Source organism: Chamaea fasciata, unplaced genomic scaffold, assembly GCF_029207755.1.
Source record: "Chamaea fasciata isolate MVZ Bird 193981 ecotype frontalis unplaced genomic scaffold, bChaFas1.0.hap1 SCAF_805, whole genome shotgun sequence".
Lineage (NCBI taxonomy): Eukaryota > Metazoa > Chordata > Aves > Passeriformes > Sylviidae > Chamaea > Chamaea fasciata.
In genome coordinates, this window is record NW_027094890.1 from 1,158 (window position 1) to 22,818 (window position 21,661).

The 21,661-nt window shown below is 57.1% G+C and overlaps 1 protein-coding gene across 1 annotated transcript in view; it reads right to left on the reverse strand.

Annotated features, from left to right (window-relative positions):
- Positions 1 to 1,077: 1,077 nt before the first annotated feature.
- Positions 1,078 to 21,661, reverse strand: part of LOC136305937 (helicase SRCAP-like) — a gene marked incomplete at its 3' end in the record, with an annotated part of 44,172 nt that continues 23,588 nt past the window's right edge. The window contains exons 12-23 of the mRNA XM_066209262.1: positions 20,467 to 20,562; positions 18,402 to 18,682; positions 16,987 to 17,164; positions 16,031 to 16,167; positions 14,447 to 14,616; positions 11,744 to 11,936; positions 9,164 to 9,300; positions 7,594 to 7,780; positions 5,813 to 5,982; positions 4,951 to 5,273; positions 2,814 to 3,002; positions 1,078 to 1,467 (exon numbers count right to left, since the gene is read on the reverse strand). Of these exons, the coding sequence (XP_066065359.1) occupies positions 1,078 to 1,467; positions 2,814 to 3,002; positions 4,951 to 5,273; positions 5,813 to 5,982; positions 7,594 to 7,780; positions 9,164 to 9,300; positions 11,744 to 11,936; positions 14,447 to 14,616; positions 16,031 to 16,167; positions 16,987 to 17,164; positions 18,402 to 18,682; positions 20,467 to 20,562 (2,451 nt within the window). The remainder of the gene's footprint in view (positions 1,468 to 2,813; positions 3,003 to 4,950; positions 5,274 to 5,812; positions 5,983 to 7,593; positions 7,781 to 9,163; positions 9,301 to 11,743; positions 11,937 to 14,446; positions 14,617 to 16,030; positions 16,168 to 16,986; positions 17,165 to 18,401; positions 18,683 to 20,466; positions 20,563 to 21,661) is intronic.

Consider the following 21,661-nt stretch of genomic DNA (forward strand, 5'->3'; position numbering starts at 1 on the left):
AAAAAATTCCCAAAAACCCCCAATAAATCCCCCAAAAAATTCCCAAAGATCCTCCAAAAAATCCCGATTTTCCCCCCCCAAAAAATCCCAAAACCTCCAAGAAATCCCCCCAAAATTCCCAAAAAACCCCCCAAAAATCAAAAAAAAAATTCCCAAAAAAGATCCAAAAATCCCGATTTTTCTCCCCCAAAACCCACAATAAATCCCAAAAAAACCTCCCAAAAACCTCCAAAAAAATCCCAATTTTTCCCCCCAAAAAATCCCGATTTTTCTCCCCAAACCCCCCCAAAAATCCCCCAAAAAACTCCTAAAAAACCCCCCAAAAATCCCAATTTTTTCCCTCAATAAATCCCAAAAAAAATTCCCAAAACCGCCCCAAAAATCCCGATTTTTCACCCCCCGAAACAATCCCCAAAAAATTCCCAAAAACCCTCCAAAAATCCTGATTTTTCGCCCCCCAAACCCCCAATAAATTAAAAAAAAAAATTCCAAAAACCCCAAATAAATTCCCAAAAAAATCCTAAAAACCCCCAAAAAAATTCCCCAAAAAAATCCCAAAAAACTTCCCAATAAACCCCTTTAAAAATCCAAAAAAACCTCCAAAAATCCCCAAAAAATCCCAGTTTTTCCCCGAAAAAATTCCCAAAAACCCCCCAAAAAATCCCCGTTTTCCCCACTAAAAACCCCAAATAAATTCCCAGAAAAATCCCAAAAACCCCCAAAAAATTCCCCAAAAAAAATCCCAAAAAACCTCCCAATAAACCCCTTTAAAAATCCCAAAAAACCACCAAAAATCCCCAAAAAATCCCAGTTTTTCCCCCCAAAAAATTCCCAAAAACCTCCAAAAAAACCCCAAAAATCCCAAATAAATCCCCCAAAAAATTCCTAAAACCACCCAAAAATCCCGATTTTCCCCCAAAAAAATTCCCAAAACCCCCCAAAAATCCCGATTTTCCCCCAAAAAATTCCCAAAACCCCCCAAAAATCCCGATTTTCCCCCCAAAAATTCCCAAAACCCCCCCCAAAAATCCCGATTTTCCCCCAAAAAATTCCCAAAACCCCCCCAAAAATCCCGATTTTTCCCCCCAAAAATTCCCAAAACCCCCCAAAAGTCCCGATTTTTCCCCCAAAAAATTCCCAAAACCTCCCAAAAATCCCGGTTTTCCCCCCCCAAATCTCCCCCCGCCCCCGCCCCCGCGGATTTCCCGCCAAAACACTCACGGGCGAGGCCCCTGGGAGGGGGCGGGGCCAGCGCCAGGTGCCGCAGGGCCGGGGGGGCGTGGCCCAGCGTCACTTTGCTGCCCTGGAGCTGCAACGTCAGAGGGGGCGTGGCCTGGGCGGGCGCGGGGGGCGCGGCGGGCGGCGGGGCGGGAGGTGGGAGGGGCGCGGCTTTGGCCCCGCCCACGGCCGGGGGGCGTTGCTGTTGGGCGAGCGCCGCCAATTGGCCGAGGCTGACGACTTCGCCCGCTGGGAGAGGGGGGCGTGGTTTTGGGGGGGAAAAAAGGGAAAAAAGGAAAATTAGAAAATTGGGAATGAGGGTTTGGGGAGGAGGGAAGGGGAGGGAAAAATTCCCGGGAAAAATTGGGGTAATTATGCAAATTAGGGGTTAATTAGGGGGAGGAAAAGGGGATTTAGAGAAAAAATAAAGAGAATTTTGGGGGAAAAATGGAAAAAATGAGAATTGGAAATTTGGGAATGAGGGTTTGGGGATGAGGGAAGGGGAGGGAAAAATTCCCGGGAAAAATTGGGGTAATTATGCAAATTAGGGGTTAATTAGGGGGAGAAAAAGGGGATTTAGAGAAAAAATAAAGAGAATTTTGGGGGAAAAATGGAAAAAATGAGAATTGGAAATTTGGGAATGAGGGTTTGGGGATGAGGGAAGGGGAGGGAAAAATTCCCGGGAAAAATTGGGGTAATTATGCAAATTAGGGGTTAATTAGGGGGAGAAAAAGGGGATTTAGAGAAAAATAAATGAGATTTTTGGGGGGAAAAATGGAGAAAATGAGAATTGGAAATTTGGGAATGAGGGTTTGGGGAGGAGGGAAGGGGGGGAAAAATTCCCGGGGAAAATTGGGGGTAATTATGCAAATTAGGGGTTAATTAGGGGTTAAAATAAGGGGATTTAGAGAAAAAATAAAGAGAATTTTTTGGGGAAAAAAAGGGAAAAAAGATAAAATTAGAAAATTGGGAATGAGAGTTTGGGGAGGAGGGAAGGGGAGGAAGGAATTCCCGAAGAAAAATGAGCGGTAATTATGCAAATGAGGCGTTAATTAGGTGGAGAAGAAGGGATTCGACGGGGAGGTTTGAAGGGGGAGGAAAAAAAAGGGAAAAAAAAACGGGAAAAAAGTTAAAAAAAGGGGAATTAAAAATTCCCAAAATTCGTTCGGAGCACGAGGAAAGGTGAGGGATGAATTCCCCACCCCCCCCAAAAAAAATTTGGCGGGAAATTATGCAAATTAAGGTCTAATTATGCAAATGAGGGGATCAGGAAACGGATTTTTTTTAAAAAAAAAAATTTAAATTTAAATTTAAAGAAATCCCAAAAATTCCTTTTGGGAAGCGGGAAAAGTCTCCCAGAAACCTTGGGGAAGGGCGATGCAAATGAGGACTCAAATATGCAAATTACATGTTAATTGGGGGAGTCTAATGAGGAATTTCAGGAGATTCGGGAGAAAAACTTTAATTGAAACAAAAAAAAAAAATAAAATTTAAAATTAAAAAAATCCCGAAAAATTTTTTGGGAATCGGGGGGAGGGGGGGGGAAAGGGCGTTCATGCAAACGAGATGCAAATGAGGCAGGGGGCGTGGCTTACAGGGCAGGCGGGCCTGCATGTCCGGGGCCAGCAGGAGGCGCTGCGGCAGCGCGAAGGCGGCCACGGGAGGGGGCGGGGCCGGCCCCGCCCCTTTGCCCATGTTAGGGGTGGGCGTGGCCGCGGGGGCGGGGCCTGCTGCTGCTCCTCCTCCTGCAGGGGTGGGCGTGGCCAAGGAGGCGGCTGGGAGGGCTGGGGGGGAGGGAAAACAGCGCAGGTCACGCCCACCTCATTTAAATATTAACCTCGGTTCTGATATTAATGAGCCATTATTAGTAATAATGAAACTAATATTAATTAAATTTGACGTCATTAATTAATGTAGATACTAACTTCATTAAGACTGATGCGAATTAATTAACAATTAATAACAAAACGCTATTAATAACTGTAATTACTAACGCTAACTTGACCAAAACAAACTCAAGTTAATTAATAATTAATAATGAGATACTATTAATAACGGCCGTTCCTAACTTCACTAAAACGAACACAAATTAGTTAATAATTACTTTCAAAATACGATTAATAACTGCAATTATTAATTTCACTAAGACTAATGAAAATTAATTGATAATTACCTACAAAATACTGTTAATAACGGCAATTAGTAACTTCACTAAAACTAACACAAATTAATTAATAATTGCTTTCAAAATACGATTAATAACTGCAATTATTAATTTCACTAAAACTAATGAAAATTAATTGATAATTACCTACAAAATACTGTTAATAATGGCAATTGGTAACTTTACTGACACTAACACAAGTTAATTATTAATTAATTACAAAATACTAATAACTGCAATTACTAACTTCACTAAAACTAACGCAAATTATTAATAATTATTAACAAAACGCTATTAATAACTGCAATTACTAACTTCACTAAAACTGATGAAAATTAATTAATAATTACTTACAAAACACTAATAACTGCAATGACAAACTTCACTAAAACTAATGAAAATTAATTGATAATTACTTACAGAACACTATTAATTACTGCAATTACTAACCTTACTAAAACTAACGCAAATTATTAATAATTATTAACAAAACGCTATTAATAACTGCAATTACTTCACTAAAACTAATGAGAATTAATTAATAATTACTTACAGAATACTAATAATTGCAATTACTAACTCCACTAACACTAATGAAAATTAATTGATAACTACTTACAGAATATTATTAATTACTGCAATTACTAACTTCACTAAAACTAATGAGAATTAATTATTACTTACAAAACACTATTAATTACTGCAATTACTAACTTTACGAAAACTAACGCAATTAATAATTAACAAAATATTACTAACAATTGCAATTAGTAACTTTACTAAAAGCGACGCGAATTAGTTAAAAATTAATACCAAGATGCTTTTAATAACTGCAATTAATAACTTACCTTAAAAAATCACAAATTAATTAACAATTAATAGCAAAACACAACTAATAACTGGAATTGCTATCGCTAATGCAAATTAATCAGCAATTAACGGCAAAGAAACATTAACGACCTGAAATAAATCCCATTGAGCTAAACTGAAAACCCTCAAAAACCCTAATTAGGCTAATTAAAAATCACAAATTTAAATAAATCTACATAAATTTGAATAAAGGCTCAAAGTATCAATTAATTAAGCCCCACCCACGATTATTAAATCCACCGCCCCTCGTTAAACCCGCCCTAATTAAACCCCACGAGCACAAGCCCCGCCCCCTTAGTCAAGCCCCGCCCCTTTAATTAACCCCCACTCCTCAATCAAGCCCCGCCCCTCTCTAATTAAGCCCCTCCCCTAATTCACGCCGCCGGCTAATTAACCCCCACGCCCTCATCAGACCCCAACCCCCAATTAAACCCCGCGGCTAATTAACCTTAACCCCGCCCCTTACCTAAGCCCCGCCCACGTCCAATTAAGCATCGCCCCTCGTTAAGCCTTGTCCCTAATTAAACTCCCCGTAAGCCCCGCCCTTAATTAATCCTCTTCTTTAACTAAGCTCCACCCCTTGGCTCCACCCCCTCATTGGCCACGCCCTGTTTAAAGCCCCACCCCCCTTCAGGCTCCTCCCCTAATTAAGCCGATCCTTAATTAACCCCGTTCCGAATTAAGCCCCGCCCTCTCACCATGCGTGGGTCCTCCGGGGGGCGGAGCCAGCAGCGTGGGCGTGGCTCGGGGCGGGGCCAGCGCCAAGCCCAGCCCCAGGTTCAGCCCCGCCCCCTGCGCCGTCACCAAAGGGGCGGGGCCGGCGCTGGCGGGAGGGGCCTGGGCGTGGCCCAAGGTGACGAGGGGCGGGGCCACCAGCAAGGGGGCGGGGTTCGGCGCGGAAAGGGCGGGGGCGGGCGCGGGAGGGGCGGGGCTTGTCGAGGCCACGCCCCCTGGGGCGGGGCGAGGGGCGGGGAGCAGCAGCACCGCCCGGGGCTCCGCCTTCGGCACCGGCTGGAGCATCCTGGGGAAAAAGGGGCGGGGTCAGGGGACAGGCCCACCTGGGACACGCCTACCTGGGACACACCCACCTGGCCTTTCCCAGGTGCCCCCACACCCTGCCCAGGTCTGCCCAGGTGTGTCCAAACCCCGCCCAGGTGTGTCCAATCCCCTCCCAGGTGTGCCCAGGTGTGTCCAAACCCCGCCCAGGTACTCCCAGGTGTGTCCAAACCCCGCCCAGGTGTGCCCAGGTGTGTCCAAACCCCGCCCAGGTGTGTCCAAACCCCGCCCAGGTGTGTCCAAACCCCGCCCAGGTGAGCCCAGGTGTGTCCAAGCCCCTCCCAGGTGTGCCCAGGTGTGTCCAAACCCCGCCCAGGTGTGTCCAATCCCCTCCCAGGTGTGCCCAGGTGTGTCCAAGCCCCTCCCAGGTGTGCCCAGGTGTCCCCAAACCCCGCCCAGGTGTGTCCAAGCCCCTCCCAGGTGTGCCCAGGTGTGTCCAAGCCCCTCCCAGGTGTGCCCAGGTGCCCCCCAAGGCCCGCCCAGGTGTGCCCAGGTGCGTCTCACCTGTTGACCTTCATGCGGACGGGTTTGGGCCGCGGGGGCGGGTCGGGGGCGGCGGCCACGTCCTCCACCAGCCGGCGCGTCACCCGGAAGCGCGGCAGGAACCAATCGGCGGCGTAGCGGGACAGGTGGGACTCCAGCGCCACCAGCTCGAACGGGGACAGGTCCACCTGCTGGGGGGCACACCTGGCTGGCACCTGGGGCACACCTGAGCCAGCTACGGCACACCTGAGTGACCTACAGAACACCTGGTGACACCTGATTCACCTACAGTGCACCTGAGTCACCTACGGCACACCTGAGTAACTTACAGCACACCTGTGTGACACCTGAGTCACCTACAGCACACCTGAGTGACCTACGGCACACCTGAGTGACACCTGAGTGACCTACAGCACACCTGAGTCACCTACAGCACACCTGAGTGACACCTGAGTGACACCTGAGTCACCTACAGCACACCTGAGTGACACCTGAGTGACCTACAGCGCACCTGAGTGACACCTGAGTCACCTACAGTGCACCTGAGTAACCTACGGCACACCTGTGTGACACCTGAGTCACCTACAGCACACCTGAGTTACCTACAGCACACCTGACACCTGAGTCACCTACAGCACACCTGAGTGACACCTGAGTGACCTACAGAACCCCTGGTGACACCTGAGTCACCTCCAGCACACCTGAGTGACACCTGAGTCACCTACAGCTCACCTGAGTGACACCTGAGTGACCTCCAGCACACCTGAGTGACACCTGAGTGACACCTGAGTCACCTACAGTGCACCTGAGTCATCTACAGCACACCTGAGTGACACCTGAGTGACCTACGGCACACCTGAGTCACCTACGGCACACCTGAGTGACATCTGAGTGACCTACAGCATACCTGAGTGACACCTGAGTGACACCTGAGTCACCTACAGCACACCTGAGTGACACCTGAGTGACCTACAGCATACCTGAGTGACACCTGAGTGACACCTGAGTCACCTACAGCACACCTGAGTGACACCTGAGTCACCTACAGCACACCTGAGCTGCCTACAGCACACCTGAGTCACCTCCAGCACACCTGAGTCACCAACAGCACACCTAAGTGACACCTGAGTCACCTCCAGCACACCTGAGTGACACCTGAGTGACCTACAACACACCTGTGTGACACCTGAGTCACCTACGGCACACCTGAGTGACACCTGAGTCACCTCCAGCACACCTGAGCGACACCTGAGCGACACCTGAGCGACACCTGCGTGACGCCCGGGTAACCGCTGTGCGACACGTGGCTCCAAGGGTCTCTCACCTGTCTCAGGTGTGTCTCCCAAAAAGGGCGTGTCTCCCAAGCAAGGGGCGTATCCTCCCTGCTAAGGGGCGTGCCTCCCCTGCTAGGGGGCGTGTCTCACCTGTCAGGGGGCGTCTCCCCAAAAAGGGGCGTGTCGCCCCAGTTAGGTGGCACGTCTCACCTGGGAGGGGGCGTGTCTCCCCAAAAGGGGCGTGTCTCCCCTGCTAAGGGGCGTGTCTCCCCAAAAGGGGCGTGTCTCCCCAGTTAGGGGGCGTGTCTCCCAAAAAAGGGCGTGTCTCCCAAGCAGGGGGCATCCCCCAAAAAGGGGCGTGTCTCCCCGGTTAGGGGGCGTGTCTCACCTGGAAGGGGCGTGCCTCCCCAAAAAGGGGCGTGCCTCCCGCTCTAGGGGACGTGTCTCACCTGCAAGTGGCGTGTCCCCCGAAAAGGGGCGTGTCTCCCCGTTAGGGGGCGTGTCCCCCCGCGAAGGGGCGTGTCTCACCTGGAAGGGGTGTGGCTCCAGCGCCCGCAGCACCAGGGCGGGCGTGCCCAGGCTGAGGCCGGGCGTGACCAGCGGTGACGTCACGGGGCGGGGCTCGAACAGGTCGGGGTGGTTGCACACCTTGCGCAGCTGCATCAGCACGTTGATGACGCTCATGAAGTGGCCGCTGGCCAGGGTGGCCTTGGTGCTGGGAAAGGGGGACGGCGGCTCACCTGGGGCTCACCTGGGCTCACCTGGGCTCACCTGGGAGCACCTGGGAGCACCTGGGAAAATCCTGGGGGATTTTGAGGGATTTTTAAAGGAGAAATTTGGGGATTTCGGGGCTAAAAAAGGAACAAAAGTCACCTGGGGGACACCTGAGCTCACCTGGGCTCACCTGGGAGCACCTGGGAGCACCTGGGAAAATCCTGGGGGATTTTGAGGGATTTGGAGGGATTTTTAAAGGAGAATTTTGGGAATTTCGGGGCTAAAAAAGCGACAAAAAAGTCACCTGGGGCTCACCTGGGCTCACCTGAGCTCACCTGGGAGCACCTGGGAAAATCCTGGGGAATTCTGGGGGATTTGGGGGGATTTTTAAAGGAGAAATTTGGGGATTTTGAGACTAAAAAAGGAACAAAAGTCATTTGGGGGTCACCTGAGCTCACCTGAGCTCACCTGGGAGCACCTGGGAGCACCTGGGAAAATCCTGGGGAATTTTGGGGGATTTTTAAAGGAGAAATTCGGGGATTTTGGGACTAAAAAAAGAACAAAAGTCATTTGGGGGTCACCTGGGGGTCACCTGGGCTCACCTGGGGGACACCTGGGGCTCACCTGAGCTCACCTGGGCTCACCTGGGAGCACCTGGGAGCACCTGGGAAAATCCTGGGGAATTCTGGGGGATTTTTAAAGCAGAAATTTGGGAGTTTTGGGGCTAAAAAAGGAACAAAAATCATTTGGGGGTCACCTGGGGGTCACCTGAGCTCACCTGGGGGACACCTGGGAAAATCCTGGGGATTTTGAGGGATTTTTAAAGGAGAAATTGGGGAATTTCGGGGCTAAAAAAGCGACAAAAAAGTCACCTGGGGCTCACCTGAGTTTACCTGAGCTCACCTGGGAGCACCTGGGAGCACCTGGGAGCACCTGGGAGCACCTGGGAAAATCCTGGGGAATTCTGGGGGATTTGGGCGGATTTTTAAAGGAGAAATTTGGGAATTTTGGGGCTAAAAAAGGAACAAAAGTCATTTGGGGGTCACCTGGGGGACACCTGGGCTCACCTGGGAGTCACCTGAGCTCACCTGGGGGCCCGAAACCTCACAAAGGTGAATTCTGCCTTAAATTTGGGCGAAAATTGATGAAATTTGGGCGGATTTCGATGGGAATTCTGGGAATTCCGGGCTCCCAGGTGCGCCCAGGTGCGCCCAGGTGCGGCGCCCTCACCTGGCCGGGCCCGTGACGTCATCAGGCACCTCTAACAGGTAAATTTGGGTCGAATTCAGCGGAATTTCGGTGGATTTCGGTGGGAATTTCGGGGAATTCTGGGAATTCCGGGCTCCCGGGTGCGCCCAGGTGCGCCCAGGTGCGGCGCCCTCACCTGGCCTGGCCCATGAAGTCGTCGTAGAGGAACCTCTGGCGCTTGGAGAGGCGGCACCTGAGCACGTGCTCGTACTTCTTGGGCATCTGCTTCTCCACGTCCACCTTGAGGCGGCGCAGCAGGAACGGGCGCAGCACCTGGCGGGGAGAGACGCACCTGGTCAGGTGAGGGACACACCTGGGGATGTGGGGACACACCTGGGGACACACCTGGGGATGTGGGGACACACCTGGGGACACACCTGGGGGGGACAGACACACCTGGTCAGGTGAGGGACACACCTGGGGATGTGGGGACAAACCTGGTCAGGTGAGGGACACACCTGGGGATGTGGGGACACACCTGGTCAGGTGAGGGACACACCTGGGGATGTGGGGACAAACCTGAGGACACACCTGGGGGGGACAGACACACCTGGTCAGGTGAGGGACACACCTGGGGATGTGGGGACACACCTGGTCAGGTGAGGGACACACCTGGGGATAGGGGGACACACCTGGGGATGTGGGGACACACCTGAGAACACACCTGGGAGGGACAGACACACCTGGTCAGGTGAGGGACACACCTGGGGAGATGGGGACACACCTGGGGACATTGAGAACACACCTGACAACACACCTGGGGGGGATAGACACACCTGGTCAGGTGAGGGACACACCTGAGAACATGGGGACACACCTGGTCAGGTGAGGGACACACCTGGGGGGGGACGGACACACCTGGGGACACACCTGGGGAGATGGGGACACACCTGGGGACAGGGGGACACACCTGGTCAGGTGAGGGACACACCTGGGGATAAGGGGACACACCTGGGGACACACCTGGGGAGATGGGGACACACCTGGGGACATTGAGAACACACCTGACAACACACCTGGGGGGGATAGACACACCTGGTCAGGTGAAGGACACACCTGAGGACATGAGGACACACCTGGTCAGGTGAGGGACACACCTGGGGATAAGGGGACACACCTGGGGACGTGCCTGAGAACACACCTGGGGGGGACGGCCACACCTGGACAGGTGAGGGACACACCTGGGGGGGGGAAAACACACCTGGGGACACACCTGGGGAGATGGGGACACACCTGGTGAGGTGAGAGGACACACCTGGGCACAGGAGGACACACCTGGTCAGGTGAGCAGACACACCTCAGGTGCCTTGTGCAGCCTCTTGACCAGGCTCTCGTACTCCCGGCTGCCCTCGATCACACCAGGTGTGACCCAGATGTGTCCCAATGTATCCCAGGTGTATGTAGGTGTACTCAGGTGTGCTCAGGTGCGCCCAGGTGTGCCCAGGTGCGCCCAGGTGCGTTACCTTGTGCAGCCGTTTCACCAGGCTCTCGTTGTACTCCTGGCTGCCCTCGATCGCACCAGGTGTAACCCAGGTGTGCCCCAATGTATCCCAGGTGTATGTAGGTGTCCCCAGGTGTGCCCAGGTGCGCCCAGGTGCGCCCAGGTGCGTTACCTTGTGCAGTGTTTTCACCAGGCTCTCGTTGTACTCCTGGCTGCCCTCGATCGCACCAGGTGTGACCCAGGTGTCACCCAATGTATCCCAGGTGTATGTAGGTGTGCCCAGGTGTGCCCAGGTGTGCCCAGGTGTGCCCAGGTGCGCCCAGGTGCGTTACCTTGTGCAGCCGTTTCACCAGGCTCTCGTTGTACTCCTGGCTGCCCTCGATCGCACCAGGTGTGACCCAGGTGTGCCCCAATGTATCCCAGGTGTATGTAGGTGTCCCCAGGTGTGCCCAGGTGCGCCCAGGTGCGTTACCTTGTGCAGCCTCTTGACCAGGCTCTCGTTGTACTCCTGGCTGCCCTCGATCGCGCCAGGTGTAACCCAGGTGTGTCCCAATGTAACCCAGGTGTATGTAGGTGTACCCAGGTGTGTCGCACCTGTCTCCAGGTGTGCCCAGGTGCGCCCAGGTGCATTACCTTGTGCAGTGTTTTCACCAGGCTCTCGTTGTACTCCTGGCTGCCCTCGATCACACCAGGTGTGACCCAGGTGTCACCCAATGTAACCCAATGTAACCCAGGTGTATGTAGGTGTACCCAGGTGTGTCACACCTGTCCCCAGGTGTGCCCAGGTGCGCCCAGGTGCGTTACCTTGTGCAGCCGTTTCACCAGGCTCTCGTTGTACTCCTGGCTGCCCTCGATCGCGCCAGGTGTGACCCAGGTGCGTCCCAATGTATCCCAATGTAACCCAGGTGTATGTAGGTGTGCCCAGGTGTGCCCAGGTGCGCCCAGGTGCGTTACCTTGTGCAGCCTCTTGACCAGGCTCTCGTTGTACTCCTGGCTGCCCTCGATCGCGCCAGGTGTGACCCAGGTGCGTCCCAATGTATCCCAATGTATCCCAGGTGTATGTAGGTGTGCCCAGGTGTGCCCAGGTGCGCCCAGGTGCGTTACCTTGTGCAGCCTCTTGACCAGGCTCTCGTTGTACTCCTGGCTGCCCTCGATCGCGCCAAGTGTGACCCAGGTGTGTCCCAATGTAACCCAATGTAACCCAGGTGTATGTAGGTGTACCCAGGTGTGTCACACCTGTCCCCAGGTGTGCCCAGGTGCGCCCAGGTGCGTTACCTTGTGCAGCCGTTTCACCAGGCTCTCGTTGTACTCCTGGCTGCCCTCGATCATGCCGGTGAGCGGGTTGTGGAACCACTCGCGGAACTCGCGGTGCGACTGGAAGACGCGCGGCATCAGGAAATGCATCAGCGACCAGAGCTCCATCAGCGAGTTCTGCAGCGGCGTGCCCGTCAGCAGCAGCCGCCGCTGGCTGCGCAGGTGAGACACAGGTGAGACACAGGTGAGACACAGGTGAGTGCACAGGTGAGAGCACAGGTGAGTGCACAGGTGAGACACAGGGACAGCCCCCAGAGCTCCATCAGCGAGTTCTGCAGCGGCGTGCCCGTCAGCAGCAGCCGCCGCTGGCTGCGCAGGTGAGACACAGGTGAGACACAGGTGAGACACAGGTGAGAGCACAGGTGAGACACAGGTGAGACACAGGTGAGAGCACAGGTGAGACACAGGTGAGACACAGGTGAGTGCATAGGTGAGACACAGGTGAGAGCACAGGTGAGACACAGGTGAGACACAGGTGAGACACAGGTGAGACACAGGTGAGTGCACAGGTGAGAGCACAGGTGAGAGCACAGGTGAGACACAGGTGAGACACAGGTGAGACACAGGTGAGTGCACAGGTGAGACACAGGTGAGAGCACAGGTGAGAGCACAGGTGAGAGCACAGGTGAGTGCACAGGTGAGACACAGGTGAGACACAGGTGAGTGCACAGGTGAGACACAGGTGAGAACACAGGTGAGTGCACAGGTGAGTGCACAGGTGAGACACAGGTGAGAGCACAGGTGAGACACAGGTGAGACACAGGTGAGACACAGGTGAGACACAGGTGAGTGCACAGGTGAAAGCACAGGTGAGAGCACAGGTGAGACACAGGTGAGACACAGGTGAGACACAGGTGAGACACAGGTGAGACACAGGTGAGACACAGGTGAGCGCACAGGGACAGCCCCCAGAGCTCCATCAGCGAGTTCTGCAGCGGCGTGCCCGTCAGCAGCAGCCGCCGCTGGCTGCGCAGGTGAGACACAGGTGAGACACAGGTGAGACACAGGTGAGTGCACAGGTGAGAGCACAGGTGAGACACAGGGACAGCCCCCAGAGCTCCATCAGCGAGTTCTGCAGCGGCGTGCCCGTCAGCAGCAGCCGCCGCTGGCTGCGCAGGTGAGACACAGGTGAGACACAGGTGAGACACAGGTGAGACACAGGTGAGACACAGGTGAGACACAGGTGAGTGCACAGGTGAGTGCACAGGTGAGACACAGGGACAGCCCCCAGAGCTCCATCAGCGAGTTCTGCAGCGGCGTGCCCGTCAGCAGCAGCCGCCGCCGGCTGCGCAGGTGAGAGCACAGGTGAGACACAGGTGAGACACAGGTGAGCGCACAGGTGAGACACAGGTGAGCGCACAGGTGAGACACAGGTGAGAGCACAGGTGAGACACAGGTGAGAGCACAGGTGAGACACAGGTGAGACACAGGTGAGAGCACAGGTGAGACAGGTGAGACACAGGTGAGTGCACAGGTGAGACACAGGTGAGACAGAAGTGAGACACAGGTGAGCACAGGTACACACAGGACACGTGAAACAGGGACAGACAGGTGAGACCACAGGCACAGGTGCAATACAAGTAAAAACAGGTGAGACAAGTGACACAGGTGACACAGGTGAACACAGGTACACACAGGTGAGCACAAGTACAGACAGGTGAGCACAGGTACAGACAGGTGAGGGAACAGCCCCGGCACCATCAGCGCCCAGAGCTCCGTCAGCGAGTTCCGCAGCGCGGCCGGCTCAGGTGAGCCCCTCACCTGCCCAGGTGCGCCCAGGTGCGCCCAGGTGCACCCTGTGTCCATCTAAACCCATCCAGGTGTACCCCAGCTCACTCAGGTGTGGCCCAGGTGCGTCCCAGCTAGCTCAGGTGTGCCCAGGTGTGCCCAGGTGCACCACAGGTGTCTCCCAGGTATACCCCAGGTGTACCCAGGTGTATCCCAGCTAACTCAGGTGTGCCCAGGTGTACCACAGGTGTGCCTAAATGAACCCAGGTGTATCCCAGGTGTATTCCACCTACCTCAGCTGTCTCCCAGGTGCGCTCAGGTGTATCCCAGCTAACCCAGGTGCACCCAGGTGTCCCCCAGGTGTATCCCAGCTCACCCAGGTGTCTCTCAGGTGTGCCCCAGCTCACTCAGGTGTCTCCCAGGTGTCTCCCAGGTGTCTCCCAGGTGTCTCCCAGCCCGCCCAGGTGTCTCCCAGGTGTGTCCCAGGTGTGCCCAGGTGTCTCCCAGGTGTCTCCCAGCTCCCCTAGGTGTGTCCCAGGTGTCTCCCAGGTGTGCCCAGGTGTCTCCCAGGTGTCTCCCAGCCCCCCCAGGTGTCCCCCAGGTGTCTCCCAGGTGTCTCCCAGCCCCCCCAGGTGTCTCCCAGGTGTCTCCCAGCCCCCCCAGGTGTCTCCCAGGTGTGCCCAGGTGTCTCCCAGCTCCCCCAGGTGTCTCCCAGGTGTGCCCAGGTGTGCCCAGCTGTCTCCCAGGTGTCTCCCAGCTCCCCCAGGTGTCTCCCAGGTGTGCCCAGGTGTCTCCCAGGTGTCTCCCAGCGCCCCCAGGTGTCTCCCAGGTGTCTCCCAGGTGTCTCCCAGCCCCCCCAGGTGTCTCCCAGGTGTGCCCAGGTGTCTCCCAGCGCCCCCAGGTGCCTCCCGGCGCGCCGCGGGGGCGGGGCCTCACCTGTTGAAGTTGAGCAGCGACTGCCAGCGCTGCGACTTGAAGTTCTTGATGTTCTGCGCCTCGTCCAGGATCAGGTACTTCCAGTTCTTCCGGCGGAAGGCCTGGTGGTCCTGCAGCACCAGCTTGTACGAGGTGATGCACACGTGGAAGGCGTTCGGCTTCGTCCAGCCCTGACAGGTGAGCACAGGTGAGCACAGGTGAGCACAGGTGAGAAAAAATCCCCAGAAAAAACGGTTCTAGAACGGCCCAGGTGTGTCCCCAGGTGTGCGGCACCGCCCCGTACGAGGTGATGCAGACGTGGAAGGCGTTCGGCTTCGTCCAGCCCTGACAGGTGAGCCACAGGTGAGACAGGTGAGACACAGGTGAGGCAAAAATTCCCACAAAAAACGGTTCTAGAACGGCCCAGGTGTGTCCCTGACAGGTGAGGCCAAAACGCCCATAAGAAACGGCTCCGAAATGAGCCAGGTGTGTGCCCAGGTGTGTCCCCAGGTGTGTCCCCAGGCGTGTGCCCAGGTGTGTCCCAGGTGTGTGCCCAGGTGTGTGCCCAGGTGTGTCCCAGGTGTGTCCCCAGGTGTGCCCACGTGTGTGCCCAGGTGTGTGCCCAGGCGTGTCTCAGGTGTGTCCCAGGTGTGTTCAAGGTGTCCCCAGGTCTGTCACCTGTACCCAGGTGTGTTCCAGGTGTGTGCCCAGGTGTGCCCACGTGTGTTACCTGTGCCCAGGTGTATCCCCAGGTGGGTCCCAGGTGTGTCCCCAGGTGTCGCAGATGTGTCCCCAGGTGTGTCCCACACATGTTACCTGTCCCCAGGTGTGTGCCCAGGTGTGTTACCTGTCCCCAGGTGTGTCCCCAGCTGTGTCCCCAGGTGTGTCCCAGGTGTATCCCCAGGTGTGTGCCCAGGTGTGCCCATGTGTGTTACCTGTGCCCAGGTGTGTCCCCAGGTCTGTTACCTGCGCCCAGGTGTGTCCCCAGGTCTGTTACCTGTGCCCAGGTGTGTTACCTGTGCCCAGGTGTGTCCCCAGGTGTGTTACCTGTCCCCAGGTGTGTCCCCAGGTGTGTTACCTGTCCCCAGGTGTGTCCCCAGGTGTGTTACCTGCGCCCAGGTGTGTCCCCAGGTCTGTTACCTGTGCCCAGGTGCGTTACCTGTGCCCAGGTGTGTCCCCAGGTCTGTTACCTGTGCCCAGGTGTGTCCCCAGGTGTGTTACCTGTGCCCAGGCGTGTCCCCAGGTGTGTTACCTGTGCCCAGGTGTGTCCCCAGGTGTGTTACCTGTGCCCAGGCGTGTCCCCAGGTGTGTTACCTGTGCCCAGGTGTACCTCACCTCCTCCAGGGCCCGCCGCCCGCCCAGCCTCACCTGCCGACCCCCCCCCGAACCATTTCCGCCTCCCAGGTGTCCCACGAGCGGCTCCCAGGTGAGTCTCACCCGCGCCCAGCCTCACCTGGCCGCCCCTCCCCCCCCCCTTTTCCAGGTGTCCCCAGGTGCGTTCCCGGTCCCCACAACCCCGCTTTTAACCCTTTCGACCCCGAGATGCGCCGATTCTCTGACGCGTCACCTGTCCCCAGGTGCGCGCCCGGCCCAGGTGCGCCTCACCTGTCTCTTGAGGCGCCGCTCCTTCTGCGCCCCGTAGTAGGTGAGGATCTTGAAGCTGGGGCACCAACGCTTGAGCTCCATCTCCCAGTTCAGCATCACCGAGGTGGGCACGATGATCAGGTGAGGGCCCCAGCTACCTGCGCGCAGGTGAGGGACAGGTGAGACACCCCAGCAACAGCTCAGGTGCGCTTTGAACCTCGCCACACCTGCACAGGTGTGATTTACACCGCTCTAAAGGGGCTCAGGTGGGACTGACACCGTCCCGGAGGGGCTCAGGTGAGTCCCAGGTGAGGGCCCCAGCTACCTGCGCGCAGGTGAGGGACAGGTGAGACACCCCAGCAACAGCTCAGGTGCGCTTTGAATCTCGCCACACCTGTCCAGGTGTGACTGACATCGCTCTGGAGGGGCTTAGGTGTGCCCAGGTGTACCCCAGATGTGTGTTATGGCTCTCAGGTGTGTCCCAGGTGTGCTCAGGTGTGTCCCAGGTGTGTCCCAGGTGTGCTCAGGTGTGTCCCAGGTGTGCCCAGGTGTATCCCAGGTGTGTATTATGACTCTCAGGTGTATCTCAGGTGTATCCCAGCTGTGTGCCGTGACCCTCAGGTGTATCCCAGGTGTGCCCAGGTGTATCCCAGGTGTGCCCAGGTGTGCCCAAGTGTATCCCAGGTGTATCCCAGGTGTACTGCAGTGTATCCAGGTGTATCCCAGGTGTGCCCAGGTGTGCCCAGGTGCGCCCGGCTCACCTTTCTCGCAGGCCAGGTGCGCCAGCAGGGAGATGGTCTGGATGGTCTTGCCCAGCCCCAGCCCAGGTGTGTGCCATGACCCTCAGGTGTATCCCAGGTGTGCCCAGGTGTATCCCAGGTGTATCCCAGGTGTGCCCAGGTGTATCCCAGGTGTGCCCAGGTGTATCCCAGGTGTGCCCAGGTGTGCCCAGGTGTGCCCAGGTGCACCCGGCTCACCTTTCTCGCAGGCCAGGTGCGCCAGCAGGGAGATGGTCTGGATGGTCTTGCCCAGCCCCATCTCGTCGGCCAGGATCCCGTTGAGCTTCTTCTCGTACATGGTGACCAGCCAGTCCAGCCCGATGTGCTGGTACTCGCGCAGCGTGCCCCGCAGCAGGTGAGGGATCGGCGTCTTCACCTGCCCAGGTGAGACAGGTGAGACACCCAGGTGAGCCCCAGGTAACACAGATAATACAGGTGAGTCCCTAAATCCCATTGTCATCAGTCAGTCCAGCCCCAGGTGCTGGGAGTCTCTCAAGGTGCCCCTCAACAGGTGAGGGATCGGCGTCTTCACCTGCCCAGGTGAGACAGGTGACACACAGGTGAGGCCCAGGTAACACAGGTGAATCCCTAACGCCCATTGTCATCAGTCAGTCCAACCCCAGGTGCTGGGAGTCTCTCAAGGTGCCCCTCAACAAGTGAGGGATCGGCGTCTTCACCTGCCCAGGTGAGACAGGTGAGACACAGGTGACACACAGGTGAGCCCCAGGTAACACAGGTGAGTCCCTAAGCCCCATGGACACCACCCAGTCCTGCCCCAGGTGCTGGGAGTCTCTCAAGGTGCCCCGCAGCAGGTGAGGGATCGGCGTCTTCACCTGCCCAGGTGAGACAGGTGAGACACCCAGGTGAGCCCCAGGTAACAGGTAACACAGGTGAGCCCCAGGTAACAGGTAACACAGGTGAGTCCCTAACGCCCATTGTCATCAGTCCAACCCCAGGTGCTGGGAGTCTCTCAAGGTGCCACTCAACAGGTGAGAGATCGGCGTCTTCACCTGCCCAGGTGAGACAGGTGACACCCAGGTGAGTCCCAGGTAACAGATAACACAGGTGAGCCCCAGGTAACAGGTAAAGCACAGGTGAGTCCCAGGTAACACAGGTGAGGCCCAGGTAACACAATTGAGTCTGCTGCCCTCCCCAGGAACATTTACCCGCCCCCAGGTGCGTTACCTGTCCCCAGGTGCGTTTACCTGTCCCCAGGTGCGTTACCTGTCCCCAGGTGCGTTTACCTGTCGGCCAGGTGAGCTCACCTGCGTGGTGGCCAGCGTGTAGCCCTTGGGCTGCAGACTCCGCTGCCCTCCCCAGGTGCGCCCAGGTGCGTTTACCTGTCCCCAGGTGTGTTACCTGTCCCCAAGTGCGTCACCTGTCCCCAGGTGTGTTACCTGTCCCCAGGTGCGTTTACCTGTCCCCAGGTGCGTTACCTGTCCCCAGGTGCGTTTACCTGTCGCCCAGGTGTGTTACCTGTCCCCAGGTCTGTTACCTGTCGCCCAGGTGTGCTACCTGCTCCCAGGTGCATTACGTGTCCCCAGGTCCGTTACCTGTCCCCAGGTGTGTTACCTGTCCCCAGGTGCGTTTACCTGTCGGCCAGGTGAGCTCACCTGCGTGGTGGCCAGCGTGTAGCCCTTGGGCTGCAGACTCTCGGCCGCCGCCGCGATGTCGCTGATCTCCTTCTTGGGGGCGGGGCCGGCGGCCGCGGGCGGGGCCGGCGTCACCTGGGCGGGTGCGGGCGGGGCCACGCCCCCCTCGGGCCCCCCCGGAGGCCCCGCCCCTTCCTCCTCCTCGTCCTCGTCGTCGGCCTCGTCGTCGTCGTCGTCGTCGTCGTCTTCGTCGTCGTCCTCGTCGTCGTCCTCGTCCTCCTCGCTGTCGCCGCCAGGTGACTCTGGGGAGGGGACAGGTGAGCTCAGGGGGGCGCCCGGGAGGGGCTGGGGACACACCTGGGCAGGTAAAGGGTGCCTGGGCGGGGTCTGGGACACACCTGGGCAGGTAAAGGGTGCCTGGGCGGGGTCTGGGACACACCTGGGCAGGTAAATGGCGCCTGGGCGGGGTCTGGGACACACCTGGGCAGGTAAAGGACACCTGAGAGGAGTTTAGAGCACACCTGGGCAGGTAAAGGACACCTGGGTGGGGCTGGGGTCACACCTGGGCAGGTAAATGGTGTCTGGGAGGGGTTTGGGACACACCTGGGCAGGTAAAGGACACCTGGGAGGGGTCTGGGACACACCTGGGCAGGTAAATGGTGTCTGGGAGGGGTTTGGGACACACCTGGGCAGGTAAATGGCACCTGGGCGGGGTCTGGGACACACCTGGGCAGGTAAATGGTGCCTGGGAGGAGTCTGGGACACACCTGGGCAGGTAAATGGTGCCTGGGCGGGGTCTGGGACACACCTGGGCAGGTAAATGGCACCTGGGCAGGGTCTGGGACACACCTGGGCAGGTAAATGACACCTGGGCAAGGTCTGGGACACACCTGGGCAGGTAAAGGACACCTGGGCGGGGTCTGGGACACACCTGGGCAGGTAAAGGACACCTGGGCGGGGTCTGGGACACACCTGGGCAGGTAAAGAACACCTGGGAGGGGTCTGGGATACACCTGGGCAGGTAAATGGCACCTGGGCGGGGTCTGGGACACACCTGGGCACGTAAATGACACCTGGGTGGGGTCTGGGACACACCTGGGCAGGTAAAGGACACCTGGGCGGGGTCTGGGACACACCTGGGCAGGTAAATGGTGTCTGGGAGGAGTTTGGGACACACCTGGGCAGGTAAATGGCGCCTGGGTGGGGTCTGGGACACACCTGGGCAGGTAAAGAACACCTGGGCAGGGTCTGGGACACACCTGGGCAGGTAAAGGACACCTGGGCGGGGTCTGGGACACACCTGGGCAGGTAAAGGACACCTGGGCGGGGTCTGGGACACACCTGGGCAGGTAAAGGACACCTGGGCGGGGTCTAGGACACACCTGGGCAAGTAAAGGACACCTGGGAGGGGTCTGGGACACACCTGGGCAGGTAAATGGCGCCTGGGTGGGGTCTGGGACACACCTGGGCAGGTAAACGGCACCTGGGCGGGGTCTGGGACACACCTGGGCAGGTAAATGACACCTGGGCGGGGTCTGGGACACACCTGGGTGTAATCCGTAGCGCACCTGGGCGGGTGTGGCACAGCTGGGCGGGGTCTAGAGCACACCTGGGCAGGTGCATCGCAGGGAAAGTTACCGGCCCAGGGGAGTTCCCTGTGCCCAGGTGAGGTTACCTGTGTCCAGGTGAGTTACCTGTCCCTAGATGAGTTACCTGTACCCAGGTGAGTTACCTGTCCCTAGATGAGTTACCTGTACAGGTGAGTTACCTGTGCCCAGGTGAGTGACCTGCCCCTAGATGAGTTACCTGTACAGGTGAGTTACCTGTGGCCAGGTGAATGACCTGTCCCTAGATGAGTTACCTGTACAGGTAAGTTACCTGTGACCAGGTGAATGACCTGTCCCTAGATGAGTTACCTGTACAGGTGAGTTACGTTACCTGTACCCAGGTGAGTTACCTGTCCCTAGATGAGTTACCTGTACAGGTGAGTTACCTGTGGCCAGGTGAGTGACCTGCCCCTAGATGAGTTACCTGTGCCCAGGTGAGTTACCTGTGGCCAGGTGAGTGACCTGCCGCGGGGCCTCACCTGAGCGGGTGCTGCTGGCGCCGGGGGCGGAGTCGCAGTCGGAGTCGGTGAAGGCGCCGCGGTAACGCTGCAGCAGCTCCTCCATGGGCAGCGCACCTGGAACACACCTGGGTCACCTGGGGACGCACCTGGGGACACACCTGGGGACACCTGGGGACACACCTGGGACACACCTGGGGACACCTGGGACACACCTGGGACACACCTGGGACACCTGAGACACACCTGGGGACACACCTGGGACACACCTGGGTCACCTGGGGACGCACCTGGGGACACACCTGGGGACACACCTGGGGACACACCTGGGGACACACCTGGGGACACCTGGGACACACCTGGGACACACCTGGGGACACCTGAGACACACCTGGGGACACACCTGGGTCACCTGGGGACACACCTGGGACACCTGAGACACACCTGGGGACACACCTGGGGACACCTGGGACACCTGGGGACACACCTGGGGACACACCTGGGGACACACCTGGGGACACCTGGGACACACCTGGGGACACACCTGGGGACACCTGAGACACACCTGGGGACACCTGGGACACACCTGGGGACACACCTGGGGACACACCTGGGTCACCTGGGGACACACCTGGGGACACACCTGGGGACACACCTGGGGACACACCTGGGTCACCTGGGGACACACCTGAGACACACCTGGGGACACACCTGGAACACACCTGGGACACCTGGGGACACACCTGGGACACACCTGGGGACACACCTGGGTCACCTGGGGACACACCTGAGACACACCTGAGACACACCTGGGGACACACCTGGGGACACACCTGGGGACACACCTGGGACACACCTGAGACACACCTGGGTCACCTGGGGACACCTGGGAAACACCTGGGGACACACCTGGGTCACCTGGGACACAACTGAATGCACCTGGATTACCTAAGGAACACCTGAGACACATGTGGATCACCTGGGGAACACCTGAGACACACCCGGGTCACCTGGGGGCACACCTGGGGACACACCTGGGACACACCTGGGTCACCCGGGGACACACCTGGGGACACACCTGGGGACACACCTGAGACACACCTGAGACACACCTGGGGACACACCTGGGGACATTGGGGACACCTGGAACACACCTGGGTCACCTGGGACACACCTGAATGCACCTGGATTACCTAAGGAACACCTGAGACACATG